The sequence below is a fragment of the Brachycentrus maculatus genome, unplaced genomic scaffold (assembly GCF_059751285.1).
Source record: "Brachycentrus maculatus isolate JH-2025_06_01 unplaced genomic scaffold, ASM5975128v1 h1tg000272l, whole genome shotgun sequence".
Classification (NCBI taxonomy): domain Eukaryota; kingdom Metazoa; phylum Arthropoda; class Insecta; order Trichoptera; family Brachycentridae; genus Brachycentrus; species Brachycentrus maculatus.
The window spans coordinates 709,006-725,254 of NW_028281023.1; the positions used below are offsets into that span (position 1 = coordinate 709,006).

Consider the following 16,249-nt stretch of genomic DNA (forward strand, 5'->3'; position numbering starts at 1 on the left):
CTTTCCCATATAGCAGTATGTCCTTCACTCACGTCGTCTACATCCCATCTGACATATTCCACTTATGTATCCGTGAATTCTGAATCGCGACACTGATCGCCTTGGCTTCATAAGATCTTGTTCGGTGCATGTGGTACCCTATGCACCACTGAAATAAAGATAATAAATAAAGATAAAGGGAAAGAAGTAGAATGACCATGGAAAATAAAATCTTATAATTTTAAATATGTCAGATATAAGTCAAGTAGATATTTATATTAAATATTCGTGAGTTGAAAAAGTAAGCTCTTTGCTTGCGTAAATTTTCTTTTCTTCTCCGCAATGACGTCAACGATTTTCCACGAACCGATTGCGAAACTTGTCGCAATCGCACGTGGATATACTAAAAACGAGAACGTTAAGTGTAAGTTGATATTTTATTTTTAAAAAATATATCGATTGCAATTTAGAAATGCATTGATCACGATTATAATAAAAAAATATTCAATTCTCTGTCCTAATTTAAACGTGTTTGAGAACAATTTTGAAAGTTGGTTTATCTTGCTATCTCGTTTTAGCGTTCGTGTTAAGCATACTTCTGCGCGAGATAGCAATACGTGACAGCGGTCGGTCAACTACAAATAAATTCATTCCTTCTCCATGACACAACTAAAGAGCATCGTATTAAAATTTCTCGTGATACCTCCGCGGTAAAAATGGATTACTAGTTGTGTTTTTCGTCGCACACGCAAGTGTGCTTAAAAATAATTAATCATGGAGTAAGTACACATTTATTTATTCAAGTTTGTGTGGATTTTTGTACTTATTCGGTCTTTTGGAAAGTCATGTCATTCCATATTGGCCCACATAGTTCGACAAGGATGACGCAATATTTTAATTCTTGATATCAAATGTGAAATGTTTTATTGTTAAAGTGTGTATTTTTCTGTTAATTTTGAACTGTGTTGGTTATCGGAAAAAGTTTTGTTTAGTCAACATTTTCGCTTGGGAACTTGCCCAAGTGAGTGCACAAAATGGCGGATTATTGTTTATGTTGGTACACACGTGACGTTATCGTGGTCGGAAAATGAATTAAGAATGGGCGGCAAACTTAAAGTAGATGAACCATACAAAACATTTTTTTATCTACATTCGTAAATAAATACTTAGTGGACGCAATATTTACTAGGCCATTTTTGCCAATAATGTAGAATTATTTATAAACATTTTAATACGAGATTTGACCTATACAAAATATCTGTTTCCCAGTTGTTTTTTTGTTGTTTTTGATTAGGCCCCCGTTGTCAGTATACCCTTATGAAACAATATCAGTATAATAAAATAAAACATTTGTCTCATCTTACGGCGGTGTAGCCTAACAGTTTTTATTTAGTTTATTTATAGATTTGGCGTTTAATTTGTGGAACTCCATTTTAATTATATATTAAATGTTAAAATCAAACACGGATTTTTTTGAGTCTACTAAATTATATTTTACTGTAAAAAAAAAACACAATTTTTCTCACACTCAAAAAAATCAGTTTTTGTTTTTAACATTTAGTAAAGAAGTTATTATTTAGGCTTAAAATATTAACAAATGAAGAATAAATGCCACTTAACAACTTTTTTGTGTTAAGCTTTTTCAAAAAATCTTAAAAAAATTGTAATTTATACTTGTGTGTTAAGTTATTGAGGCCACGATAAATTTGACAATCCGCATATGGTCTTAAACCGCTAGACTCAGTCTCAGTTGAATACTAAAATAACTAAAAAAAAATTTATAAATGAAACAAGAATGCATTTTGCTAATTACATATTTTGTTTTTATTTTCAGAGCCATCATGGCGTTTTTAACAAACATTTTAGTCATTTCGACTCAACATTTATTTTATCAAGACCTCAGCATCATCAAATCACATTCCGGATCATTACTTTCATCATCAATTCCATCGTTGGTATTGGATAAAATCTCATCGTTACATTCGGATCAATTCCAGATTGACTTTTCATCAAACAAGGTAAGTCCTATTTACATTAAACTAACGTGTGTGCGTGTATCTGTTATCTGGAGCGCAGGACTGACCACTTTTCTTTAATGTAATTAGCAATCCTACACTGCGACAATCCGATGTGGTCTCCTTATGCTCCATCTGGGTGCAGGAAGGGGTTAAATAAAGACTGTATTTTTTGAAAATCCTGTGCCAAAATATGTTTTGAAAATATATAAGCAGAATAAAGTCATCAGTTGTTCATGTTAACCTATTTTTTCGTAAAATCATCACAATGTATAGTTTATTTTTAGCTGTGTACTTATCAATGTTAAAAAAGTTATTTTACTATGTGTCTAGCCAAATAAAATTAACTTAAATTATAGTCTTTTATTAGTTTCAAATACTCATAAAATGTGAAACATTATATATTATTGTATTTTTTTTTATAATTTATTTTATTTTATTTGGTTCCATTTTTTATATGGTTACAATTTTTTTTATAGTCTAAACAAATTTTCTAGGCATTTCTACCTTTACAATCTTAAAATGAATAGAGCAGTTCTCTTCAATATTGAGACTAAGCTCTTGTGCTTGGACTGGACTTAACTTATTATTTATTGTTTTTGTTGTTTGTTGGTAATATAATTTATTATTTATTATAATTAGCATTTTCTACAACTATTTTTTATCATAAATTAAGAAAATCTTTGAAAATAAGAAATACTTTCTAATAAACTAAACATTCATTTATATAATAGAACATAAATTACGTATGATGAAATTGATATGATGACTTGAGTTGTAAATCAATAAGCCTAAAGTGTCAACAGATGCATACAAACAGAGAATAAAACGATGAATATTATTTACTGTCTTTTTCCCAAGTACAATTTTTTAATAAAAAGTTAGATATTAGATATAATTTTACCTATGTAACAAATTATTTTTGGCGTGCTAACATTAGTTTCTGAGGTCTGCTTTAGAGTGGAAGACAGAAAATAATGATTGTGATACTTCCAGGGTATAACCGAGAGCTGCTATGAGTTTCTCAGACTTGGAATGGCCCGCTGCCAAAGCGGAGCCCTTTTCTCCCTTTACTGACGACTGTGACTGGATAATCGATGACGACTTGGCTCTCAATAAAGGTGACTCTTTCTACACTTTTTTTATTTTTTCATGATGACCGCAATAAAATCTGATTCCAGTAAAAATTTCCTAACTCCGAATTGGATCTTGCAACTTGCAAAAAATACATTAAAAAAATATGATTTTTGTTCAAAACACATTAACGATTACCGGTAATAACCCGGTAATTAAAAAAAAACATAAAAAATATTAACTATGACTTTTAACAGTGTTTTCGGGAAACACAAAGTTCCTTTTACATAATGTTGGTTGAGAGCAGGAGACGCTTATAAACGTTATATTTGTTTTATTGTACCGATCCGGAATTGGGTTTGCGATTACTTGTGATTAGTATACTGAGGGTCGGGTGACAGACTGTCTTGAGTATAATTAGGGTCAGGATTCATGAAAAAAACCACCCAACAATGTGTTGAAATTACTTTTTTTCTTAGTTCTTCTGAAATTGTTAAAGCATTGATAAAATACATTTGTAGAATTGGATCTGAAGGGTTTTATAATGTAAAAAGATGATTTAAACGAAAAGTCATGATACACATTTCATTTCACACAATGTATCTGTGTTTTTCGACTAACCACTTTTTGTTATATACAACTTAATGCAAAATGTACAAAAAATCACTTGGTAGTTACGTGACATAATGTATATGTTGACTTTATTTCATATCAATCAATATTTTTGGTCTTCGAAAGATTATATTACAAGAAGTATTACAGTATTTTGAGCGCCATCTGTTGATAAACATTGATTCCTCTTTTCATACTAATTATTAGAGATACATCATTAATTCAATCTTGGTTATTATAATAAATTTCACACTTATCATATTTGCAAACCACATATTCTCAATAACCGTCATATCTCGGATTCCAACCTTCTTCATTATTCTCTTTGAAACTTAACATTATTGTGGGCTTTCTACAAAAGCGAAATAATGAAAAAAGTCAAATAGATTATTCCTGATGTGACACGCATCGACCACCGATTTTCGCTCTTTTTAGTATAGGCATTGTGTGTTTGATATTTCAGAGAGTAAAATAAAATTTTTTCAACTTATATTGATCAGGAATGAAAGTAAATAATATAAATTTGACAAAAGCCAACTTTTATTTTGAAATTTCAACAGACGTTTAAAATAATTTTTCAAGATTTTTTTTTACACATTGATATTGGGAATTTAATTTAATGCATTTTATTTGGTTTATTTTGAGGTTTGTTAATCCATTTTCAAATCAATTGAATTTTAAACGGCGGCTGATGCATATGACACAGTTTTCCAATACATAGAAATGGAGTATAGCAATTTCTTAAGCAGCGTTTTGTGGTTACACAAGTATGCGTTATACAAGTAGACCCATCGTTAGCCATTTGCGCTGCTGCTTTTTATGAATTCTACCTAAAACCAGCTTTTTAAATGATCTGGTTTTGTTTACTTTTATTCACTCTTATTGCGGTCACGTTAAACATATTGACACTTGTTTGATCTAAGTATTAAACACATATTGGCGTTTCTAATATTAACCATCTACCACATGTAGTCGCACATTTTATAAATCACGCTTGGTATGCGTGATTTAAAATTTACTTTTTTTATTATAAACTTCAATGGAAGTGCCAGATTTTTTCTTCAATGGTGCGGGGCCCTCAATATCAAAGTATTAAATTTGAAGCATGTTGTATATTATGTAATTAAATGCTGTTATGCAAAAACCTGACATCTAAATAATATTTTATTTTTCTCACCTAGTTGAAAATGCGGATTTTTAATTTTATATTACATTAAATAAAAATTTATTTTTCGGATAGGCATTTGAAAATGGTGACAGCCATTTGTGGACCAGCAGAAGATTGATTCCTTGTTGGGAAACACTGGTATAAAGCACACATATATGTATATAACTCCCTCGGTTTTCATTTTAGTCTCATATACAAATCACTCGTTTCTATACTTATTCAAACAAGCATTAAACACATTGAAGATACCAGATATCTACGCATATGTACTTATTTTTTTCAATGAATGGCTCGTATATTCAGTCTAAACTAAGTCTATCTGCACGAGATGGAAGGTCTGCTTGTGAATAATTTAGCCGACTGGTGCAGGGGTTATTCAGCCCGATTGGTTATTCAGGAACATTCGCGACACGGATGGAATTAAGTAAAAAACAATTTTACAAGAGAGCTGTCAAGACAAATTTAAAAGAAAATACTTCAACTATTAAATTAATTTCTTCTTTTAAATGGCAGGTTTTCAACCTTTTTTTGGCCGAAATTTCTCATCGCATATGCTATAATGCTTTCCCTTCTGTCCCCTAGGACCTCTAGTACTGCCTAGAAGATCTCTCTAACACCCATTAGGCGGCGGTACCACCTCTGTTGAGAACCTATAATTTATATCAATGATTGTTAAAAGTCATTGATTTATTCACTTGATTCTAGAAATCAGTATGTATCTCCTACCTCCAGACATCCCTTGAAAAAGATTTGAAAGCCATACCTTTTTTAAGAAATATAATTCGATTACAGTGAAACCTCTTATCTATCGTTTTTAAAGGGACCTATCGAAATAAACTATAAATGCGAGAAAACAATGAATGCGTGATTAAGAGTTCAATCTCCTTGTGAGATACGATTGAGTAAAGATACCGTCCTCCCAATCTGCATTACCATTAGGAGGTTGAAATTCTAAGAAGAATACAAGATTTAGATGCAAAAAAAGTATTTTACAAAAAATACAATGCTGAACAGAACCAAAAAAATATTGAAGTTAATTGCATTATAAATAATCTGTTATCGACATTTGTTTTTTACCGTTATTTCCGTAAGTCAACAGTATATTTTCGGCTCTGTAAATAGTATTTTTTTTTCAGTTATTGAATGTGGGTAGTAGAAAGTTTTCAATCTTTCAAAGAGTATGCATGCTTCTGAAAATGAAGGTATAGGTAGCGGCTCCTCTTCATCAATATCGACCTCTTACGCTGTATCCGTCAACCTTGCGTCACACAAGCTGTCGATAGTTTCTATCTCAAACGTTGAATGTTATAAAATTGAGAGGAATGTAAAGAAACACAGACAAAATATATCAAATATGAAGCGTAATCCAAACGATGAATACGGTAAAATGATGATGGAGAAATGATCGATGCGATCTATTTTTGTATGTAATGAATTTGGGGTACAAGAAATAAACGCCACATTCGGGAAAATGATTATTCGAGTAACGATTGATAGAGGTTTCACTGTAATTGAATATTTTCATTATTAAGATGGCTTTATCTTTGGTTTTATGTTTCTATATTTAATTATAGGTGAACGCACATAACTCAAACTTTGACTATGAGTAAGAGATGTTAGTTCACGATGCTAGGCTGATGTGGTAGGATATTGAACAGGACAGGGTGGCACACTTGTAGATTGCAGTGAGGAATAAAGTAATTCATAATAGATAATATAAATTATTGAATTGGTGCTACCAAAACTGAAGCTCTAATTTAAGATAACAGCTTTTTGTTTTAAATAGACAATGAATTGTTATTATTCCCTTATCACCGACAAATAATAGTTTTATTAAATTTATGTACTGTTGCCTACTTGCCGCATCTCGGAGTAATAAAATGATTGTTCTTGACGTAGCTGAGTATTTATATCACGCTATTTGTTCTAGAATTATCCGCAAGGTTCTTGGACCAAATAAAAATAGTGTGTGTCGTGACCCTTTGATAAACTGTTGACACACCCAGAAAATATGAAACTCCGAAACGAAAATAATTCTTCTCTTATCTCGGCCTATACTCGGAGTCTTCTTCTTCTTAATTTATACCTGTTTAGTTTTTTTTGTTTAGAAATCTCGAGAGTTTGAATGTGGTTTTTCTTTTGGTTAGTTTCTGTGTATTGCTATATTACTTATATGAGACATAAAAGATACTATGTAAAGTCCAGGGTAGGGTTCTTGACTGATCAGCATAATACTGGAGCATTTTTTACCATTATTGTGAGAGAAAGTAAAAATCTTACATACTTACTAATAACCCTTATCCTCACCCAATGGTGCATAGGGCACTGCATCGAATTGACGCAGTGTTATCTTGATCATTACTTAATCAAGGCAAGGTGATCACTCTTGCACTAAAGTAAAAAAGGATTGTAAAAATATCTCTTGGAAGTAAGTATGGTAAAAAATATATATATTTAATAATGAATATGTACAGGATTTTTTTATTCCAAACCAATTTCGTAACAAATGTATGGTAATATCAATTCTGCTTATATTTTTTTCTTGAATTGTAATTCTTTGCGTAACATATAAAAAAAAAACAGTTTTCATCTTTGTTTAATTAACTTTTAAGCCCCGGCAAAGCAGTGCCCTGTGCATCATTTACTGCTCGTGTGGGGACAGATATTTCTTTTTTATAAAGTCAAAATAATTTGGGTCAACCGTCTTTTCAACGAGAACCAACACTATTATTTATACATAACTTCTTGTGACGTTATCATTTTGTATTGCAAAAATAAGATTGGTTATCCACATATTTTGTTTGTGAAATGATATGTTAAGTATTTTGATTGACGTCAGAATAATAAATTTATTCTCAGTATCAATCATAAACACTGAATCGGACCATACCGACAAGCCTTTATTTATTTTTCATTAGTTACCAAAATAAAACAGAAAATATTTACAAAAACAATAGAATAATCTAGGTGTTATTTAATTCTTTATTTGAGTTCTGCGATATCATTTATGTAGAATAATATATAATTTTTTTTTTATGAAGAATATTATGTTACATCGACCCCGGCTGAACTTTGGGTAAATAATATGTATTTTTCTTATTTGATTGCATTTAAATACTGGATTTAACCCCTAAGATATATTAAATGCTTTACAGAGACGGAATGTTTTTTTATACAAAGGGAGTAAGTCTTGGCAATCGCAGGGCTTACGACCCGACATTGTCTTCCTACAAAAAGTTCTACATAATTACATTTAATATACCTTAATTCTTTCCTTTAAATCATACAGAAATTATTATAATTTAAAACTTTTGTTTATCTACTAGCAAGAGATATCTCAAATGAATTTTACAGGTTATTTAAGGAGTATTTATTCATCTTTTGTGGTGTGAATTTGTTTTGGCAATTACTATGAATAACGTTAAAAACAATTAGTTTTTGTAGTTTTTGCTTTGAATGAAATTATTGGGGAATTGCATTCATATAATTTTTTCTAACACAAGCATTATTGAAACATAAATGTATTCTTGGTACACTAAATCGTAACTTTTATGATTGTTTTACTGTACATTTATGTGTACAAACTTATTTACATGTACAAACTTTGTAAGCAAACTCCCTCTCTAAACACGAGCAATCTGCTCTCTTAGTGAGGTAGCACGTAAAAAAAAAAAAAAATTGATGTAAGTAATTTTTAAATTACATATGCTACGGCAAAAATTTACCAATAAAGTCTCCCATATTTAGTTCCATTGTTTGCAACAAATATGTGGGCAGAATATAAAAGTATAGGATAATCAGAATTAGATGCATTTTCATATTTGAATATTTCTAAATCCAGCTTATCTCGTGTATACATTTTATTCCTTAATGGAACCTGATAAAATGACATGAGATTATTTTATTACATTAATAGCAGGCCCGTGCTGATAATAGCGGTTCCATTTGTTGTCACACCGCCTACATTTGTTTTTCATGCCAATATCCATGAGGGTTAACAAATTGTCAGTGTCGGAATAAAATCTGTTGTGTCATTCTTAAAGTTTGCAAATATTTATATGTCTGGATAAAAGCTTTGGATATGGATAAAAGCTTAAAAATGGTATAGCCATAAAAGTGAATTCTTCTCCTATTGATCATACTCTATTTTTTAGGTTAACTTACATATTTTTTGCTCACATTTTATACTTATCCTGAGATGACTTTATGAAAATTAAAATTAATCTTAAATTAATTCAATAAGAATTTTAACATTATTAAATTTATACGACAGCATTTTTGTTAAATTCTACTTCAACGAACTTTGATTAAACTGTTAATCAAGTATTTATTAAAAAAATGACAATTTAATTGAACAATACAGGTATGTTAAAATCAATATTTAAAAAAAAAAGTGTTTGCAATGAGCTTAGTTAAAAACCAAAGACTATAAAAAAAACTGTAAAATTTCCTTTGAATGTTAGTTTACCTACAAATTGATTATTCTTACCCAAAAAGTGTAATATATCCAGTCCGCCTCTATTGCGTAGTGGTGAACGTGTTGGGCTACCGCACTGGAGGTACGGGCTCAATTTCCAAGGGAGATCAAAATAAATATAAGTGATTTTTCAGTATAATATTTATACAATACCACCCTGGACTTATTACCTTTACATAATTAATGATCTAGATAACACTGTGTCAATGAACTGCAGTGCCCTATGCACCATTGGGTGCGGATAAGAAATAGCTAAGTAATTAATTAAATTGAATATAAATATAAACCTTCATCGACAATCTTCTGATGTAAGGATTGAGGATAGAATGCTATATTCTAGATGGTAATATGTGTAATTTTTTTCTTTTCTCAAGTTCAAGTAAACATTTATTTATTACTATGTACTGATCTCACTTTGTTAGCCCATTCAATTTAGTTTTTTTTAGTTATTTTCGGATTTATCTTTGAAATTTTATTATTCGTTTCACACAGCAACAGAATAATAATTCATATTATAATTATCCTTATACAGGTGATTTGAAATTTGAAATTCTTAAACTGCTATACATCTATTGAGATATTTCATGAAATTGTTACAAAAAACATTTATATCTTTGAATATAAGACAAAACATAAAAAAAAATGCTTTTATACGAAACATAGTCCATTTGTTTGTTTTGCATTTAAAAAATGTATATGGCAACCAATTGTTACATTTTACAATTTTTTTTTCTTTTGATGCCATATTTTAAAGGGACTCTTTTGTTGTCTTTTTGTACTTGTATGTATGTATACATTGGTTGTATATCAATTCTCATTTAAGAGATGTTCTTTGCTGTTTGTTTTTTTTTTCAAGAAATTTACATACCACCTTGATCAAAAAGTTCCCGGAATGTGTTCAGAAAATTAAAAATACAACATTATTCTTCAAAATCGATATTGTCCCCTTTAAAGTACCCCTTATCGACTTCAACGCACTTATGCCAGCGCTTGATCAATCCTCGAAACATTTTTTATAATCGGTATTTGGTATGGCCATCAGAGCCATCTTCGATATTTCCGGATATCGATGATAACGATGGCATTGTGGGACGGTGAGTTATCGCGGTGCAAGATCCACGATTTGTTTGCCCACAAATCTAGTCTGTTTGGCGAATTGCTTCGCCGAAACGTTTTGAACGGATCCAAAAGCGATGCCTAACTCCTCTGTCATCTCTCTCATTTGCGGCTTATGGTCGTCCATTCTTCAATTTTGTTAATGTTTTCGTCAGTTTTCCATGTCGACGGCCTGCCATTGCGTTCATCATCGTCGACTCATGGCCAATTCTGAAACGTTCGTTTTCTTCAGAGTATCGTTGCAGAAACACTTTTCTAGCATTTTCAATGTCGTTGCACCACTAAAACTACAAAATTTAATACAAACTCGTTGTAGCAAATTCCATTCCATTTTTCAAAATTGTCAAAAATTGAGAACACGCACAATCGCAGATGTACTCAATATGGCGTCACTTTTACAAATGTCAAGCTATCAAGCTGAAAATTGCATAGAATATCAATGACAGATGTAGCAACCTAATAAAAAAAACTCAAATCGGGTGACTGAGAACGTCACATTGTGGTGATTCCATGAACTTTTTGATCAAGGTAGTACATAGTTTTGACTTTCGAAAAATCTCTTTAGACATGAAAAATGTAAATTGGTAGTGAAAATTTTGAAAAACAAAATCAAATTTTCAAACTAATGTTTAACATAATAGCTTGAAATCCTAATACCTTTTTAAATATTGTTTTTATTCTCTCTTTAAATACACGTTTTTGGAATTGATTAAATTCATTCATAGTGGTGTGTTATCATCAAATATGACATCCTGTATAGTATATTTTTTAAATAGAATATTATATTTCGTATTGTGGTGTTGGTATAATTCTGCTGTATTTTTCATATTGTTTAATTTTTCTTGTGACGTACTTTACATTATCTTATTAATTTTTAAATACTTTTTTAATCATGTTGATGTTTCTCAACATAGATCTATTAAAATTACTTTTAACACATTAGACAGCTTAAAAAATAATATATACAAGTTCTATTTTTATTTTTAAATATTGTATTTTATACTTTATTAAATATACAGCTTTAAGTTCAATTTTGAGAATTTCACAAACATTGCTGTGTTACATTTTATTATAATGGATATATTTAAATAAGACATAGATGGAGAAATAAATTGTTCTTTTTAAACCCGAGTTTCCCCTTGCAACAGTTCATCAGAATCACATTTAACCAGATGTATTAGATGCAAACATTACACTACTGTTTACACTATCCTTTTTTATGTTTCTATTTAGCATGTTTTACAAATTTTCAAATGTTTGAGTTGTTATTTACTGTTTCTAATTTTTAAGTATTATTTTCAATCTATTGAATTAAACATTTTTTTCTTCATTCTGATGGACAGCTGTAGCATTGTATCTATGCCACAAATAATCTTGGTTTATTATTAATTTATTTGGTTTTATAAACTTGCTCCTCATATACATTGTTGAGACTACTCAACTCACAACAATAACATTATCATAATTTACTATGGTAAATGTTTTTGTATGCTTTGCTAATGATTCTTTAATGTTTTCTGATATCATCAGATGCCCAGATGCCCGGAGACATAAAAACATTATCATTAATTTTTTAGTAGATGTAAACTAATATTAAAAATTAGTCGGGTCATTTCGGTCATTTCTTCACCTGGGTCACTCTTGATTGTGACTAGAAAGGTGTTGTATTCAAATAATAAATGGAAAATAAAAACAGTTAATCATATGACTCTAACCAACAATTTCTTTAACCAAAAGTTTATTTTTTATTTTTTTCATTGTGAAATTGTGTGTTGATATTTCCTTCGACCAACGTTTGGTGACTATCATAGGGTTCATTTCAGGGCACTGATTGTGAGACCTTGAGGATGGCTGCCATAATGGTGTCTGAACCATCATTAGAAAGAAACTCCAATACACAGTTTTAGCAAATAAAATAAGCCCATAATTAGGATTCTTTTGATTCATAACATTAAAAACCATTAAGTTACATTTTTTTTATTTGTGATATTTTTATAAAAACTAGTTTGATGCAGAAATTAAAATTGACATGTCATTAAAGTAACATATTTCCAAATAGGTGAAAATGAGTTTCCATAGCAATATTTACTTGAGCTCTTGCACAAATAAAATTAAGATTACTTCGTAAACTTCCATTTATTTATATTTTGGCTTCCACCCGTTGGTCATATAATACAATAAACCAAGTAGTTTTAATATGATTTATGCAATAGTATAACATCGTCGCAGTGAAATTCCATTTAGAAATAATGTCAACAAAAGAAGCGTAAACTCGATATTCTGTTCTTGTTTGTTGGAAGCAGACCACAAAGTGTTAAGTGTTGATAAACACCCTTTCTTGTTTTGGACAGTGAGTTAGGTCAATTGTTGCTATCCGCGTCACTGGACACGGGAGGTTTGCTTTTGCAAGACCACATAACCACTCTCCACCCGATTCAGTGATAATACTCTTTACTTGCCAAACGGTCGTGTCTAACCCTACACGGACAATCACAAATACTAATCTGCATTACTTCTAACCCTACTTTGGCAATATAATTTACAAGACTGATTTTGATTATAATAATTTTACCGGTGATATTTTACAAGACTGATTTCGTACTAATATATTTAAATAATAATTATTATAAATATTTTCATGTGGACAATTTCTATGTGTCAAGATGTGTTACCAGTGCCAAGAAATAATGTATACATTACTACAAAGTATGATCAATAATTTTTTTATTTAATAATATTATTTATTTTAAAGTTACTTGTGTATGTATTGAGATAATTTATTGATTTAACTTATTTGTTATGTTACTAATACCAAATGAAAAAGCATTTCTCCGAAATCTATAAACCCACCAACACATAGGTTATCGACAAAGATTTTAAAAGATTGAGCGTTTCTAATTCAATATATGTTTTATTATTAGATTTGTATTTTAAATATCTTGCCTGTTATTCATATTACTTGCCAAGTTGCATGATTATCTTCAAATCCTCTGCTTGTTTAACAATTTATCAGTCAGTTATCCGAATTATTAAAAAAAAAATCAAACTGTTTCATCAACTATATTTCTAAAATACATACGCTGACTTCAAAGATGCGCTCATTGGCCGAACTATGAATGCAGTGGTTTGGAATTAGCTGCAACGCATCGCAAGGAAAGATTTCCTGCGAGAAGTGCTATCGTGCTTAGTACTTCTGGTTAATATTATAAATATGAAATCACACTTATGTATGATTTTTTTACATTTTAATTCATTTAAGAAAAATATACATATACATTATTATATTTATATGAAAACTGTTACTTAAAAAAATAAAATATTTTTTATATATTTATCTCTTTGCTTTGTATTCATTTTAGCAAAATTTACCGTCACCTGACCAAACATCAAGTTTACATTTATATTGCTTTCAATTGGGCATTGCTAGGTTGAATTTCACATTGAACACAGATTTAATATTCAGTGTAAATATTCAAAATTATTTTTCTTTTCACACATACTGGAAACTGGTTTGGCTTAAAGAAATGAATAAAGGCAATATATTGTGTGTATTGAAAATATATTATTGCTTATAATAATATTTATTTTTAAATAAAATAAAATTGGCAGATCTGGTTACTTTGGTAAATATATGTGATTTTTCACTATTAATATTTATTTAAAATTACCCTGGACTTGTACCTGAAGCGGAGGGCTGATCACCTTTCCTCCATGTGTATATGATGCAGTGCCTTATTCACCAGGCGCGGTCCATCCATACATGCTGTGGATGCTCCGCATTCCGTGCATTTTAGAGTAAAAAGTTTTGGACTCCTATCCGTAAACAGCAATACTGCAATTTAAATATTTATTTTATAAAAATGGCGCTGTACAAAATCATACAAATATTATTATTATAAAACATTGTGCATATGTCGTCCCGTTTATTTTTCCTTAATACGAATAACACATTTTAGATATTTTGTATCTGTAATTGTTGAGTTATGGAGCTTAATGGATTTATGGAGATAATTTTACACGATACTTTGTATCTTGTTCATGGGCTACCGTCTAGATGTGCATATTTGATATCTAGTACATAAGTAAGTACGAGTAAGTACTTACTTAAATACAATAAAATGACTCGACTGCAATCAGTGTTAAACGCAGCAGCGAGACTAATTTTTGGAATTTCTAAATTCAGTCACATCACCCCACTACTTCACAGACTCCACTGGTTACGCTTTCCCGAAAGGGTTGAGTATAAACTCTGCCTACTCATGTATAAATCAATACACGGTATGGCTCCAGAGTATCTTAAGGAGCTGTGTATTCCAGATGAATTGGTTGATAGACGTCTCACGCTTCGATCGGCTACAACATCTGCAATGGGCAAAGTTATCTTACCAGCTCGCAACCAACGCACTAAATTTGGCGAGCGTGCCTTTGCTGTTGCAGGACCGACGGCGTGGAATGCTCTTCCACCAATGGTTAGAAATAGTGAAAGTGAGATGATCTTTAGAAAAAGACTAAAAACACATTTGTTTGCTAAATCATTTCCACCATAATATTTTCCCCAATTCATTCACCGTGAAGCGCCCTTGAGGTATTTTTTTACGAAAATGGCGCTATATAAGTTATCCAATTTTATTATTATTATTATTATTACTTATGTACTAGAATAAGTAAGTACGAGTATAAACATTTGATGTCCAGCGTCACCGACCGCCACTACTATGCATCATTGGGTGCAGATAAGGGTTTGAAGAAAAAGAAGAATTCTAATAATGTCATCTTTTTTGCAGATATTTACGCGTCCCTTCCCCTGTCTATGATCCAGCAAGACAAAGAGTACCCTACCCAGTTCCAGGATGAGCAGTACTCGTTCCCCCAGACGGCCAGCTCGGCGCTGGATTACAGCGGCTCCGAGTCAACGAGTGTCCCGAGTGTGAAGCAGGAGGCGGAGACCAGCCCGCCCGCCTCGCCCGGGTGGGGCGCGCCCTCCAGCCGCACCGCGAGGGCGCGCCTCGCCGAGCGCCTGCTGACCGAGCTAGACCAGTGCAAACAAGGTGAGATGAATCGTCTCACGATGAAGAACATTCAACTCTTCTTTTGTTTCTCAGAAAAATTCTGTAATAACTTTTTCAGGAGTACAGTAATAGGGTATTATCACTCGGGAGGAATATCTAATTTAACATACGCAACTTATAAAGGATTGTGTAAAACTCGTTTTGTGTTAACCAATCACTGCATGACTTTTTTTGCATGACTGCATGACTGCATTGACAGTTCGTCTTCGGGAGACAAGTGAAGTTATCTTTTGGCTAAATTATGAAGTATATACGTGAGTTATGAATGTATCTAATCAGTAACAACAAAGAATTGTTGCTTATATTTTTAAAGGCCGTTTTAACACTACTTTTGGGTATGTAACAAATTTGATACACTATGCAGTGAAGGGTTAATATATAATCAATATTTTCATTCATCATTTTCTTTTGCAAAATTAGCCTGTGTAAAAACGTTGTTTTCGTAAGTCGGTAACGAATGACTTTATAGAAATGAATCCACACTACTACTTTTAAAGCTCTATAAAGCAGATACATATAGGGATACGCCCCATAACACACCCGATGACGTATAGCGGTATCCGTTTTTCATTTTATTCAAATATCTAAAGTTTAAACCTTAATATCTCCCTTACTTCTCTACAGATTTCAATAAGAATGTTACCGATAGTCTTCTGATTTTCCATATTAATTTATTAGCCAATAATAACACATCATGAGAATGATCCATTGATATCCAACTTTTTCTGGGGGTGGGTTC

The 16,249-nt window shown here is 31.3% G+C and overlaps 1 protein-coding gene across 1 annotated transcript in view; it reads left to right on the forward strand.

Moving 5' to 3' along the window:
- The first annotated feature begins 628 nt into the window (after window positions 1-628).
- crc (bZIP transcription factor crc) overlaps window positions 629-16,249 on the forward strand; it is a 43,907-nt gene continuing 28,286 nt past the window's right edge. The window contains exons 1-4 of the mRNA XM_088266617.1: window positions 629-758; window positions 1,814-1,997; window positions 2,991-3,115; window positions 15,226-15,489. Of these exons, the coding sequence (XP_088122743.1) occupies window positions 3,010-3,115; window positions 15,226-15,489 (370 nt within the window). The 5' untranslated portion in view covers window positions 629-758; window positions 1,814-1,997; window positions 2,991-3,009. The remainder of the gene's footprint in view (window positions 759-1,813; window positions 1,998-2,990; window positions 3,116-15,225; window positions 15,490-16,249) is intronic.